Genomic DNA, 13,244 nt, shown 5'->3' with positions numbered 1-13,244 from the left:
TGTGAAAGAATTGGGCTGGGTTCTGCTGTCTATTGTAGATGCAGAATACAGGACTCCACCTGGAGACTGCTGCATGCCTCAGAATTACTGAACTGTATGCATGGTTGAACACATGAACACATGAACACATGGACACATAAACACACACACAGTTTCCGTTCTTCAGCATTTCTGTTATGTTTGAGCATGAAAAATAGCTGCATTGAAGTTCTCCGTCAAAGGCCAAACTCGCCCTCTTTGAAGAATGATGTGAATTTTCCCTGTGCTCCTTTTACACTTTGTGACTGCAGTGAGAGTAACCTGTGAATCCTCCATTCTGTCTCGCTGTGGATTGCAGTTGAATTGCTGAGGTGAACAGAGCCAACGATAGTCTGCTTACTCTCTACAGTCATGCACAGTCACACTCTGCAGTCTGGGATTCACACACACAACAATGTAGTGCTTCAACAGCTCTGAGCATATATTTCTTTGTGTTGTGCCGCAACACGTTACTGTGTATATGTGTGATTAGGGTTGTCACGATACTAGAATTTCTAACTTCGATACAATACCCAGGAAAATATCGATATGCGATACCATTTTCGATACCATGGGGAAAAAAAGGAATTTTCAATCTTTTTAAAAAAAATATTGTTTTCATGTTAAAATATAATTTTAACATGAAAACAATATTTTAAAGTTGTCTGAGATCAAACAACACATTTTTGATTGACAGGTGTCGATCGCCGTCATGATTTGCTCTTTTTTATTGAGGGGAGTGAGTTTATACTGCACAAGCATGTGAAACATCATATTGCCTCCTGGCCTCTGCAGCATAGACTGTAAGCAACTGAGCAAAAAACACAGACACAGAGACCCAAACTAGTCCCTTAATATCCGACAACGCAGGGGGAAATCCCGGTGCAAACGAGACAGATGGACGGACAGACAGACAGACAGCTTCTCCATAACGTAGGCCCGATAAAACTCATTCAAAACTTTGCACTTACACAGCAGATTACCCTGCTCTAGTCATCAGCCTATCAGAACACTTTTAGCTTGTTGAAGCAACAGATACTCACCAATGATAGGGAAAAATCAGCAGGGCTAGAGTTAGTGGATTATTATTGACAGAATGATTTTAATCGGACATTTCAACGTCCGGTCGAGCCTTCTGACCGGGCCCGGACAATGCATCTGAAAACCGGACGGTCCGGTCGAAAACTGGGCATCTGGCAAACCTACATGATAACATTAGCTAGCTCTGTAGCTAACGTTTGGTTTGCTAGCTAAACTAAAACCTGTGTCTGTCTCCTTCAAAATGACTGACAGAGTGCCCCTACCCCCCCTGATAGCGTGTGATACTTTAAATTAGGACCCATGGCAAACATGAACTCTAATAAATAGTTCCATCTATTAAAACTGAATAGGCGGAATTGGGTGCTTTTGACTGGGGTCCCCCGGGACCCCAATACATTGGTATTTTTAAAAAGCACTAATTAAAAGAGAAACAGAAAACAATGATATGAAGTCATCAGGAACAAATTGATTGACAAAGTCATGAAAAATTGGAATGATAGAATAAAGCACCTGTGAGATATGACAAAAAGTATACCTCTGGGGTCAGCGGGTACCCCAGTTGGTAGGATGAGGGTTAAGGTGCTTTGCCAAGTTTGACGTGTTACCCCCCTTCGTCGGCACCGCTCTGTAGCATTGTTTGCTGACTGAGGCAACGACCCAGCTGACTGCTACTAGTGAGAGGAGGGGCTGTGGGCAGCGGTGCAGGGTGTGTGTGTGTGTGTGTGTGTGTGTGTGGAGGCAGAGAAATAATATGTTTGATTTTTCATTAAGAGAAAGCACTGCTGGTATCGATACTGTTGCAAATGAGTATTGTATCCGTTTCAAATTTTTAGTATCGATACTTATCGAAGTATCGATACTTTTGACAACCCTATTTGTGATACAATGGAAAGCAAAGCTAGATAGTGCCTGATGTTTCTCTCTCTCTCTGTCATTGTGGTATAATCATAGCAGAAATTGAAGCTGTGCTGACAGCAATCCTCGGCATACTTTCCTCTGCATTCAGAAATGAGCTGCATGGAATGTTTTGTTTTCCACAGTCGTCGTCCCATGTCAAGCCAAGATGTTGCAGTGTGGCGTCTTCTTGAAATGATTATGACAGACTAGTTTTGTGTTGTTTTTGTTGTGTGTATTCAGTGCACTGTAATAACTTCTCTCTCTCTCTCTTTCTCTCTCTCTCTCTCTCTCTCTCCCTCTCTCCCTCTAGTCGCAGCCCAGTCAGGCCGCGCCCAACCCGGCGGCTCAGGTCTCCACCACCAAGCCTGCACAATTTGAGGTATTGTACATTCTTCCGTCATACCCCTTAAACTCTTCTATCCAACTTCCCTCCCTCTATCCTTCCCTCCCTCCCTCCCTTCCTCCCTCTCTCTCTCTCTTTCTCTCTCTCTTTCTTTCTCTCTCTCTCTCTCTCTCTCTCTCTCTCTCTCTCATTTTCCCACTTCCTATGTTCAGCCAGTGGATCGCCGTCTGCCTCTGGTCTTTGTAGCACGTCCCACTCTCCAGTCTGGTTTCCAGTCAGTCTGACCCCTGACCCCTCCTCTTATCAGGGCCATACTTGCTATTGTTACTTCCTTTCCTGTTCCCGCAGTGCGCCAATTAATGTGTGAATAGTTACAAAGCTTTTAAGTAGAGTGAGGGAAAAGGTTTAGTCCTGTCCTCTAAATAGTAGTACAGAGAAAAGAAAACTGTCCTTTTCCTTCCATTCAAGCACAAGAGGGGCAACACCCAGTTACTCAGGAGGAGGGAGGCAGTTTAACCTGGTCTGGACTCAATGCTGCTCTGAAACAATAGCCTGAGATCAAAATGGTTGCCATTTCATGTTCTTTTTGATGCTTTGTGTGCTTACTTACTAAAGCAGTTTCAACAAGATGTTCAGAATTATCCAAAGCATTTGTGCTGCTTTTGTACTGAGAGGAATCAAATAAAGGAAAGCTTGTGTCTTAAGTGTTCCTCTCTGTCCAAGTCATGACCTCAGACATAGTTCAAAAGTTGTGTTTCTGTTGACACAGCCCCCTTGATAGGGCAGTTCAGTCTTGATCTTAAGGAAATAGACATGTTAAGATAATTACCAGTATGTTAATCAGGTAATTGCACCCCTAACTCACTGAATGTACAAGTTACACAGTAGCTTTAAGGCACAAACGTAATAGAGGATAGTTCAAAGAGACATCAAAAGGATTGTGATTATACAGTAACTACATCACTTTCCTACATGATTCTACTTTTAGGATTTTACTTGGATCTTGCCTAACTCAGTATAATAAGCTTAATACCAGCATGGTGTTGCCAGAAAACAGACTGGCTTCCCCAAATACTTATAAGGTGTAAACTGCATTCTGTTAACTTCTGTCCAGGACAGTTTATAGGATACAGAGATTGGCTTTACTTTTCAGCTTGGCCAAAATTAAATGTCCGTTTCTATACAGCTCTAGAAGTGAAAGTTTGCTGATGAGTTGTTTTTGCACTGAAGTGTGAATGTTTTCAGCCTTGTTTTGGCTCCAGGACAAAAGGATTCTCGCTGTGCTTTCCCCAGAGAAGTCCAATCCATTCCCTGATTCTCTTTCAGTAGTCATTACTAAAGGCACACTGTGCACAGGCCAGATAATGCTTTGGCAGAAGTGTTTTGGCAGTTCTTTTAGAGTCCTTCAACAACTAAAGTTAAATGTCACCTATTTTGGTGCCTGGCTTGTAGGCTTTTGGTGGGATATGTGACGCTATTGTGAAACTGGCGATGTGTGCAGAGAATAGGTGTAAATCATAATAATTATAAAAAGCATAATTGTGATAAAACTACATTATCTTTATCTTTTTCGTTAGCTTTTTATAAACAAGGCTTGTGTCAATACCCTTCAGTTATATTTGACTCTTATTAGCAGCTGACCTTGGTGCCCCTTCATACCTCTGCGTTGTGACCTGGCTTAGAGGGGAACAGCTGCTCAAGTTTCACTGTTAGTGGGAAACAGTGGGTATGCACAGTGCAACGTGTGTGTATGTGTGTGTGTGATACTGAAGCACATGAGCACCTGGCTATGTATAGTACATCAATTACAGGCCATTTATTGCCAATTGCCATACTCTCTCTTCATTTTTTAATTCCTCTTTCTCTTTCCACTTTACAGTTTAGGTTTTTTTTTTGTTCATGAAGCATTATAGAGAGTAGTGGTTGCCAGAAATAAAGATACATAAGCAATGCAAGTACTTGAACTTCTCCATGCCTGATGCATTACAGAAGGCAACATCAGCCTCCAGCATGGCTACAAAGCCTGGGGTGGTTACCACGGCAACAGGCGGGGCCACAGCAAGTGGCGTCACAGCAAGAGGAAATGCTTCAGCTGGGACAAGAGGAAAAGAGACACCTAAAGTGACACCAGAGGTAGACTGACTCTGGATCCTTAAAAGACACCGGAGGGGCTTGTGGCTGTTTGGCCTGTTGTAACATCGATAACCGCTGCCTTCTTTCGGACCCGTTGCTGTGGGTGTGCGCTGGTTATGAGACTTCACACCTCTTCTTCGCTGATTCCTTGTTTGCCACACGCTCTTTTCATCTCCGTCCTTGTAAAACATTCTTTCCACTCTGTGTATGCGTTACACTTGGGCTCGGCCATCCGCCCATCTTGACCTTTCACACGCTCAGATGCTAAGCACTTGCTGTTTCACAATAATGAGCGCTCATATCATCATGCTTGGGAGGAATGCTGTAACAAACTGTGGAGGTGCCTGCTGCATTTGTGCTGTCCGCTGACTTTACGAATAACATTCTGATAACCTCCCTTAAACACATGCTCCTTGGTTTGTAGACTGCACTTCCTAACACTGCGGCAGCAGGTGCTACTGTTATTGACATGTCTTCAGCTGGGGCTTCTGTTGTTGACGTGGCATCAGCCGGGGCGAGGGGCAGGCCTAAAGAGATCTCAAAGGTAAAGGTAACCTTCACCCTCCTTTCCTTCCCCTCCAGCAGAATATATTGATACTTATTGATCAGACTTCTCAGGAGCAGCAGGAGTGTTGATCTAGGATTCCTGGCCAGATCCCCGAACTCATATTGACCTGGAAGGCTTGTCTGATTGTAGCTCAGCACTTCTGCTCTGTGGCGTTTAATCAATCATTGGTTTCATCACTGCTGAAGAGCTGGTCAGTCTTAAGTTGACCATAAACACTGATCCAGGATCAGATTAGTGTCAGCCCTAACTCCTGGCAGACATGAGCAGACAACAATTCAACACATTTAAATACATGAAATAAATCTATATTTCTGCTTAGGTCGGACTAGAGTGGCAGATCTGACCTGAGATCAGTATACGCCTCTTTATCCAGTTCTATTTTCACTAACCCTGTTAGTTTATATACATATATCTGTCAACCACGCCTCTCTTTTACATGTTTAAAGGCTAGACAGATGCTGTGAGTCTTGTCTCTTGTGTTGTTGAGTAATCATTTGGCTGCATGTTTGTAGACTGCATCCGTCCCCCCAGTCAAAGCTGCAGCAACAGTTCCTTCTCCTGCCGCGGGAGCAGCTGGAGCCGCTGGAGCCGCTGGCTCAGCAGCGACTGTAGCAGCAGGCAGCGCTGCCGTCACCAAGCCTAAAGAGTCTCCCAAAGACACTGCCAAGGTAGACCGGACTGCTAAAGGACTCCCAGACTCTTCATAGCCTCCACGACTCTCTCGCTACACCTTTCAACACTGTCTTCGGTCATTGCTCCATTTCGTCTTTCTTCACCATCCTCTTTGCATCGTGGAGGCTTGCCAGGTTTTGTCACTGTCCACATCTGCACATACTCGTTACCTGCTTTCGACATTGCCCGCTTTGTGTTCTGCCTAGAGGTTTCTTTCAAAACAAGTCCCTGCTTCGGGCTTTCCTTTTCTGCTTTGGAGGTGGCTAGTTGGGAAGTACAGTAGTTGGGACTGTTTTTTTGCTCTCCAGCTCTCTACCCAGCGTGCCTAAACTTGTTATTGTATTTGCTATTAGAGCACGCTCTGTCAGCCTGCACCAAGTTAAGCCAGAGCCGCCAGATCAGAGTTATGGGTTGTCAGATAGAGGAAACAAATGGAGAGGGCTTTTCTTCTCTCGCTCATTTCTTTGTACAGCATCCGGTCGCACGTCGGAAAAAATCACTGTCATCGGCTTGGTGGTGGCTTTGCATTGTTAAAATTGGGTTCTCACTGTGCTGCGTTTCATCTGTTTCTTTCATCGTATTTCTATCTTTCAGAGTGTACAATATACCTGTAATTGTACTTGACTTTTTAAAAAAACACCCAAGCATCGATCTGTACTTGGTCTATAATGGGAAATTCATTGTTTTAGAGTGCCACTGCCGCCGCAACAATCAAAGCTGATGTTCCTAAAGTTGATCCTGCTAAAGTGTCAAAGCCTGCTGCAGCAGCCACAGCTGCGGCTGGAAATGTGTCTGTGAAGGGGAAGACAGAGGAGGCTAAATCTACACAGCCTAAGGTAGATGATCCTGGAACCAACAGTGGTGGAGGCTGTCTGGTTGTTTTGACCTCTGTATTTACTCCCTGTAGAATATGGTCTCGCTATAAAATATTAGAGGATATGATTTGTTGAACTGGACCACTAACACTGTGCTCAAGAGATGCCTTCAGGGGCAGGAGAGCTTTTTCGTTTGTGTGTCATCCTTTAATGAAACTGTGTATTTCTGAAATGTTGAGGCTGCATGCAAGAAATTAAGAAATGTCACTTTTTTTTCTCCTCCTTGTGCAATATTATCATGGGAAATAGGGAGGTTTCAACTTATAAACATTCAACAGATCGCATTCAATTAGCGTGCTCTTCGGCAGTGTGTTTATCAAGATTACACCCAATAAGAATTACGACATTTTCATAGTGCTTTTTAGTCAAAGCTTTTTGGATCATTGGTTATAAAGCACTTTCAGGTTTCCCAACTAATTGTATACCCATGCACAAATCCATGCTAAAGAGTTTAGTGTGCTCCTTATAAGCCATGTAATGCATGTAGTGGAGGCCGGTGTATTGACTCAGCTGGTCTGGGTTGCAGGTGCAGGTGGAGGTTCCCCGCCCAGAGGCCAAAGGAGCCAAACAGGTAAAGTAGCATCACCATGTCCGCCATACTGAGGCCGTATGGGTTCGGTTTGAAAAGCATGGTAGCGTGTTGCTCCAGTGTGCTGAGATGTGTTGCATGTGCAGGCGCCTGCAGTGGACCCGTTTGATGCCCTGGCCGACTTCCTACCACCATCTGAACCTCTCGCCCCAGAGCCTGTTTACACCGGGCCAGAGGTCAAAGAGGTACAGCCACAGTGTGTATGCGTGTGTGTGTACACAAACATTGTGCCTCTGCCTGTATGCTCCAAGTTGAGCTGATACACAATTGTATTGAGCCTCAGCATGGATCAGGTGTTTAACAGTGTGTGTTGCATGTATCACAGCATGGCATCACCTCCAAAAAGGGACAAAAGTGTGGAGAAAGAGACGAGACACTGCCTCCAGGCTACAGATTTGAAGATATGGTCAGTCAAGTCAACACAGTTTCTTCCCAATCTCCTCCTCTTCATTGCTTCCTCTGCCTCACTTCTTAGCTTTGTCACACTGCTAGTGGAGTGTTTTAGCTTGTAGTGTGTGTTTTTCAGACAACAAAGGGTTTTCTGTCCCTATGTGCTGCCTCTAGTGTCTAGCTGCACCTGAATCTTCACTTAGCTGTTGTTAAGATACCAGAATTACATGAATGTATCTTATGCTGTTACTGTAGGAAAGCTAACAACAGGGACAGGATCAAGGTCAAGGTACACTTTATTGTCCCAGGAGGGAAATTCTGTGTGTCAAAGTGCAAGAAATAGACACAACAACATAACTGATGCTGATAAAAACACATACAACAATAGAAGATGGAAGGGCAGGATGTCACATTATAAAGTAACAAAAGAGCTATTCTATTCAGTCAAGTAAACCCTACCTGCTACATCCAACTTCATCCCCCTTCAAGCATGTGAACATTAGATTGGTCTTGTACACGCATGTTTCCGAAAACAGAAATAAGGCCAAATTATGGAACACTCTGTATGAGTGACTTGTAAAATAGTTGCAAGATAAGGTTGCTGATTTTGAAATTGTTAAATTTGTGTAAAATGAACATTCACTGTTGCATATCAATATCAGTGTTCAATATCTTGCCCACAGCTATGGTCATATATTAATTCTTATACAACTAGAAATATGTATGAAGTTCATGATATTTGCAGGACAACTATAAGGCATTTATATGGAGGTGAATTCAATGGGCCTCATTCACGAAGCGTGAGTACGATCAGATTTGATCTTAAAGTGTACCACGAACATTTTGGCATTCATCATCAGATTCAGCTAGGATGCGCAAAAACCAAGTCTGCGCATGTTTCATGAATCCCATGTTGCTTTTTCGTAGGCATGTTTCTTAAGAACAAAAGTCAGAAAAATTTGATGAAAAGTTTTGTGAATGAGGCCCATTGTTTAAGTGTTTTTTTTTTTTTCAATAAATCTAAAATGAATGTATGTGTTTTCTAGCCTCCAGCTCCTGCAGATGTCAAACCTAAGGATGTTCCTGTAAGTGAAACACAGAAAACAAAACATTCACAAAGCCAGTCATTTACTGTAGTCACAACCTCCTTTATTCAGACAGTTCAGACAGAGACATACCTGCTCTCTGTGCTCTTTTGCTTACTTCTGCACACGCACAAGCAAACACACACACACACACCCACACACCCGCACACACAGAAGTTCTATGATCTTCTGGTTCCTCTAGAGAGGGGAATGTTGCATTACATGGTGGGGTGTTGTCTGAGCAAACAACAGAGGACCTACCTTCTCTGTTTGAACCCGTTGGCTCTTGTCCTCCCCAACCCAATCTCACACGTATATGTGCGCACAACCACACACACACACACACAAATGCGATACAGCTCTGACACAGTCACATATCCACCCATACATACTTACACCATTTACTCACACTCAACACACCCACATTTGCATCACAGCCTACTCCCACTTTGCCTTCTTGTCTTGCAAGAGGCTTCCTTGGTTCTTAATATGGTGATCTGTTTCCACCTAGGTATTTCTTCCAGTGTGAGTTTTGTATTAACACATTGGATGTTTAGCATACCTTCTCTACATCAAAGCAGTATAATGTTCCAAATGTTTCTTTTCAGGGAGTTTATTTGTGATTTTTGGTTTCATGGAATGTAATGGGTGTGTCGGTACTTTTCCTTCACTGTTAGTGCATGCGGTCTGGTTTGTATTATTTTGTCCTGGCGTATGCCTTTGCCTTGGTCTGCTATGCCCTCTAGTGGAAGATTACATGGCAGTTATGGAGTGGGTTCCCTTTATCTCTGTGTTTAGGTCATAATTTATGATAATCATTTTCTAAATCAAGTGGCAAAGATTATTTTAGTGTGAAGATGTTTTGGGGGAAACCAGACCATCATCTCTGGTGTGTTTCATTTCTGGTTATTTGTGTTGGTGATGCACACTCTGTTTGTTTGTCCATCTCAGAAACCAATGAGCACAGATGAAGCCCTGGATTCTCTCTCATTTGGCTTTGTGAGTTCCACTGTCCCAGCTGCACCCAAGAAACAAGAGGTTAGAGTCAAGACACTTAGCACAGGACTTTAAAAACTTATGGCATGTAGCACACAGCTGCCAGTCCATCCCCTACCATGTTTGTCATAATCAGAATTCCCAGTTTGAACACAAAATGGAAAATGGTGGCCCATCATATCTAACCCTTGTTGTACTGCATTGGTCTTTTATGTACTCGTCACATTTTCCTGTATGGAATTGGGAGCACAGTTTGGTGCTGTGCTGCAAGTCTTAACAAATTTCCTCTTGTTGTCCTGTTATATGGTCAGAAACTGGACAGTGTTGACAACGTCAGTGCCTCATCCGCTGGCTTCTCTAACTTTGCTCCACCTCCCCCTGGTCCTCTGAAGGTACAGTAAGCTTTCAAGTCTCTGAGATATCATTATAATGACATGGTCTTTATAATGCATATAGATGGCTAGAATTTAGGCTAAATGGAAACAAACCGGCCATTAATTACACAGTAATGACTGGAAATAACTAAGTATATAGATGTAAAATAAATGTAATAACTAGTTATAGTGTTAGAAAGACTGGTAATTACCGAGAAATATACAAGTAAAAAAAAAGGTGTGTTTACCAGTAATTGTATTAGAAAAGTGTAACTACCACACACTTTTGAAAATGTCGAAAGGTGCTGGAGGCGAAGGATAAACTAGTTCAAAAAGGAAGAAAGCATACGTGCACTATCTCCACTGATTTATCTTCCACTTGGTGTGGATTCATGCTCTAACAAACGTTTTTGATGGAAAGCTTAGCAATTTTGTAAAAATAAAAAAAAAGTGAAATTTGCAGTGAAGATAGTGCGCATGAAGCTTTCTTCCTTTTGGAACTAGCTTGACCTTTTTTTTTTAACTTGTATATTACTCAGTAATACCAGTCATTCTAATGCTATATCTATTTTACTTGGCTATTACTTCGTTATTTCCTGTCATTATTGCGTAATTAATGGCCTGTAATTTAAAGGATTACCAAACAAACATTTGACATAGTCACTAGAAACTAAGAATTTTCTAATCTAATATAGTCTCTGCTGCCTGTTGTAGAAACAAGACACTGCAGTTGCCTCTGTTGCCGTGTGTCCCGCTCCTCCTGCTGATAAGAAAGCCAAGATGGAGAAAGTTGCTGATGATTTCTCTCTGAAGGCTGGACTTCCCTCTGCTCCTCCCAAGGTACAGCAAGCTTTGTCCGGCTGTAGGTGGACACATATCCTTGATTATTGAATTATTATAGCATGACAACTGAAGTTTCATTCCAAAAGGAGATATACATGATTTGTAAAAGGTGACACTACTCTTACAAAGTGATTGCTGGAATTAAAACAAACATCATTATAGAAAACATTCATATTGTTAGCTATTTTACAGCTATTTCCTATGAGGATAGAATCATCTAAATATCAACTGATAAATGTGTTTTGAATATCGCTTTCTGTAACCCTTCACTTAGTTAGATTATCCGTACACATGGATGTATCACCAATGTAAAGTAATCTAATGTCATCTCTGTTGTAGAAAGCTGAAGCCACTGCAGTTCCCCCTGTTGCTGTGTGTCCCGCTGCGCCTGCTGATAAGAAAGCCAAGGTGGAGAAAGCTGCTGCTGATCTCTCTCTGAAGGCTGGACTGGACACCAAGCCCAAGACTGATAAGGTGAGACACAGGAGCTGGAGTTTGGACTCTACATATTCACATTGTACAGATTTTGTCTTGTACATCCCTCTTTCTTTCTCTCTTCTTCTCCTTCCTCTTTTGCCAGGATGCCGACTCATTTTTGCTCTTAAACTGAGAGAGAGCCACTTTATTCCACTAGTTAAATGATACATGCCAGATTAATAGATTACAAGTTTCCTCTCCCTCTGTTCTCTCCTCAGGGTGGCTCCATGTCTCTGGATGCCCTCGGTGCTCTTGGTGACACCCTGGCAGCCCCAGAACCAGCACCTGAACCCCCCAAACTCAGACCTGAGGACATCGTCTCGGTACGGGGCGCAAACACACAGCCACACTGTCCTGTTCTCACACTTTTTCACAGCCTTTGCTGACTTTGCATCCTGCAGAGTGGAGACACACTGAAAGGTTTAGACTAGATTTAGCACCCATTTGGCTGTCCTATGCAGATTTAGGGATCAACGCAAAAATGCTCCGTCATCGTGTTTCTCTCTGCACCCTGATCTCTAAAATTTGGTTTGGACTACAACTTTGGTGCGTAATTAATTCAAGAAATCTTTCATTGTGCGTTCAGCATTTATGGTTACATGCATGGAGCTCACAGCTCTCAGCTTCCTATAATCAGTTGGTTGTAGAAGGGCTCCTGCATTGGCACATTAGTTGCATTTGCCCTTCAACTCCTCCAATACATTAAAGATACTTTGCTTCTAAAAGACACATCAATGTTTGGCTTCATCTACAATATTAAGTTGCCTTATCATGCGGTGTGCTGCATTTGTGTGTATTTGTTCATGTGTATTGATATATATGTTTTATGTGTGTAGGAGGGCAAAATGAAGGACGAGAAGGGTGTGCTTGTGGGAGAGAAGGAGAGCAGTATCCCTCCAGAGTACAGGTTTAACAAGGACAAACTCAAAGACCTGCCTGCTCCTAAACCTGAGGTGAGACGAGTAGCAATTCAGTTTAAGACTTGGGGTCGTACATTTGGATGTTTCTAGCTCTTAAATTACAGTATGTCACATGTGCTATGGCCATTCAAATGATATCAATATAAAATGACAGATACTATATCAGTATTTATGCAATATAGATACTAATATCAATAACTGTATGATATTAATGTGTCTCTCTGTCTCTCCCAGCCCACCATGGGAACTGGTGAGGCTCTGGACATCCTGTCTGGAGACTTCATGTCCTCCTCATCAGCTCCTGCTGTCCAGGCTCCTGTCGTCACCCCCTCAGCTCCTCCTGCACAGGTACTGCATGGAACTGAAACAATACAATGTGATGCACAGATGTTTCACTGTGGTAGATGATAAAAGTGATACAAAAGCAGTAGTGATAGTAATATTCTGTATTATTGTCCGCTGCTTTTTACCTTTTTCCTACTTGCCTAGATGCTTTCTATACACATGTATGGCCTTCTATAGACCTGTTAATGTGAAAACCAGCACATTTGTTACATATTGCATATAGATTTTTTTGTTTTTTTATATAATTTCCACTTATTTCATGCTGTATATATTTCACATACTTCTTTGTCTCACTATGTTCTACTGCTACTACCGCTGCTATTTTGCACTCCCTCTTAATGCTGTAATCCATATTTTTCTCATACTTTTTTCATACTTTCATCCAAACATTTCTACTTAACATGTCATTAAAATGTCATCTTATCTTATCTGCACTTTCTACTCAATGGATAGTCTCCGCTATCAGTCAACTATGAATGTGTTGGGAACACTTTCAACTGTATGATATGCTGTCTCTTATTTAGGAATATAGCACTTGATTTAATAAAAATATATTCTGTGGTAATTCGATCATAGGTGGAAGGCTGTGGCTGTTTGTGTTAATTACCACATTATTAGTTTCTGTGTATGTCACCTTAACGACAGTGGCAAGAATGCACTATTACTGAAAGCTGCTCT

At 42.4% G+C, this 13,244-nt stretch overlaps 1 protein-coding gene across 21 annotated transcripts in view; it reads left to right on the top strand.

Moving 5' to 3' along the window:
* cast (calpastatin) overlaps positions 1-13,244 on the top strand; it is a 40,219-nt gene that overhangs the window by 20,744 nt on the left and 6,231 nt on the right. For 9 of the 21 annotated variants that reach the window (XM_071918915.2, XM_071918901.2, XM_071918903.2 and 6 more), the window contains 16 exons: positions 2,267-2,335; positions 4,289-4,432; positions 4,857-4,976; positions 5,513-5,668; positions 6,362-6,508; positions 7,074-7,118; positions 7,223-7,321; positions 7,462-7,542; positions 8,573-8,611; positions 9,563-9,649; positions 9,919-9,999; positions 10,696-10,821; positions 11,164-11,298; positions 11,520-11,624; positions 12,138-12,254; positions 12,456-12,569. In XM_071918915.2, coding sequence (XP_071775016.2) covers positions 2,267-2,335; positions 4,289-4,432; positions 4,857-4,976; positions 5,513-5,668; positions 6,362-6,508; positions 7,074-7,118; positions 7,223-7,321; positions 7,462-7,542; positions 8,573-8,611; positions 9,563-9,649; positions 9,919-9,999; positions 10,696-10,821; positions 11,164-11,298; positions 11,520-11,624; positions 12,138-12,254; positions 12,456-12,569 — 1,665 coding nt within the window. The remainder of the gene's footprint in view (positions 1-2,266; positions 2,336-4,288; positions 4,433-4,856; positions 4,977-5,512; positions 5,669-6,361; positions 6,509-7,073; positions 7,119-7,222; positions 7,322-7,461; positions 7,543-8,572; positions 8,612-9,562; positions 9,650-9,918; positions 10,000-10,695; positions 10,822-11,163; positions 11,299-11,519; positions 11,625-12,137; positions 12,255-12,455; positions 12,570-13,244) is intronic. The other 12 variants (XM_071918916.2, XM_071918918.2, XM_078283386.1 and 9 more) reach the window with 6 other exon arrangements.

The sequence above is a fragment of the Centroberyx gerrardi genome, chromosome 5 (assembly GCF_048128805.1).
Source record: "Centroberyx gerrardi isolate f3 chromosome 5, fCenGer3.hap1.cur.20231027, whole genome shotgun sequence".
Lineage (NCBI taxonomy): Eukaryota > Metazoa > Chordata > Actinopteri > Beryciformes > Berycidae > Centroberyx > Centroberyx gerrardi.
Note: the sequence above shows the minus strand (reverse complement) of the source record. Positions and strands in the feature narration are given on the sequence as shown.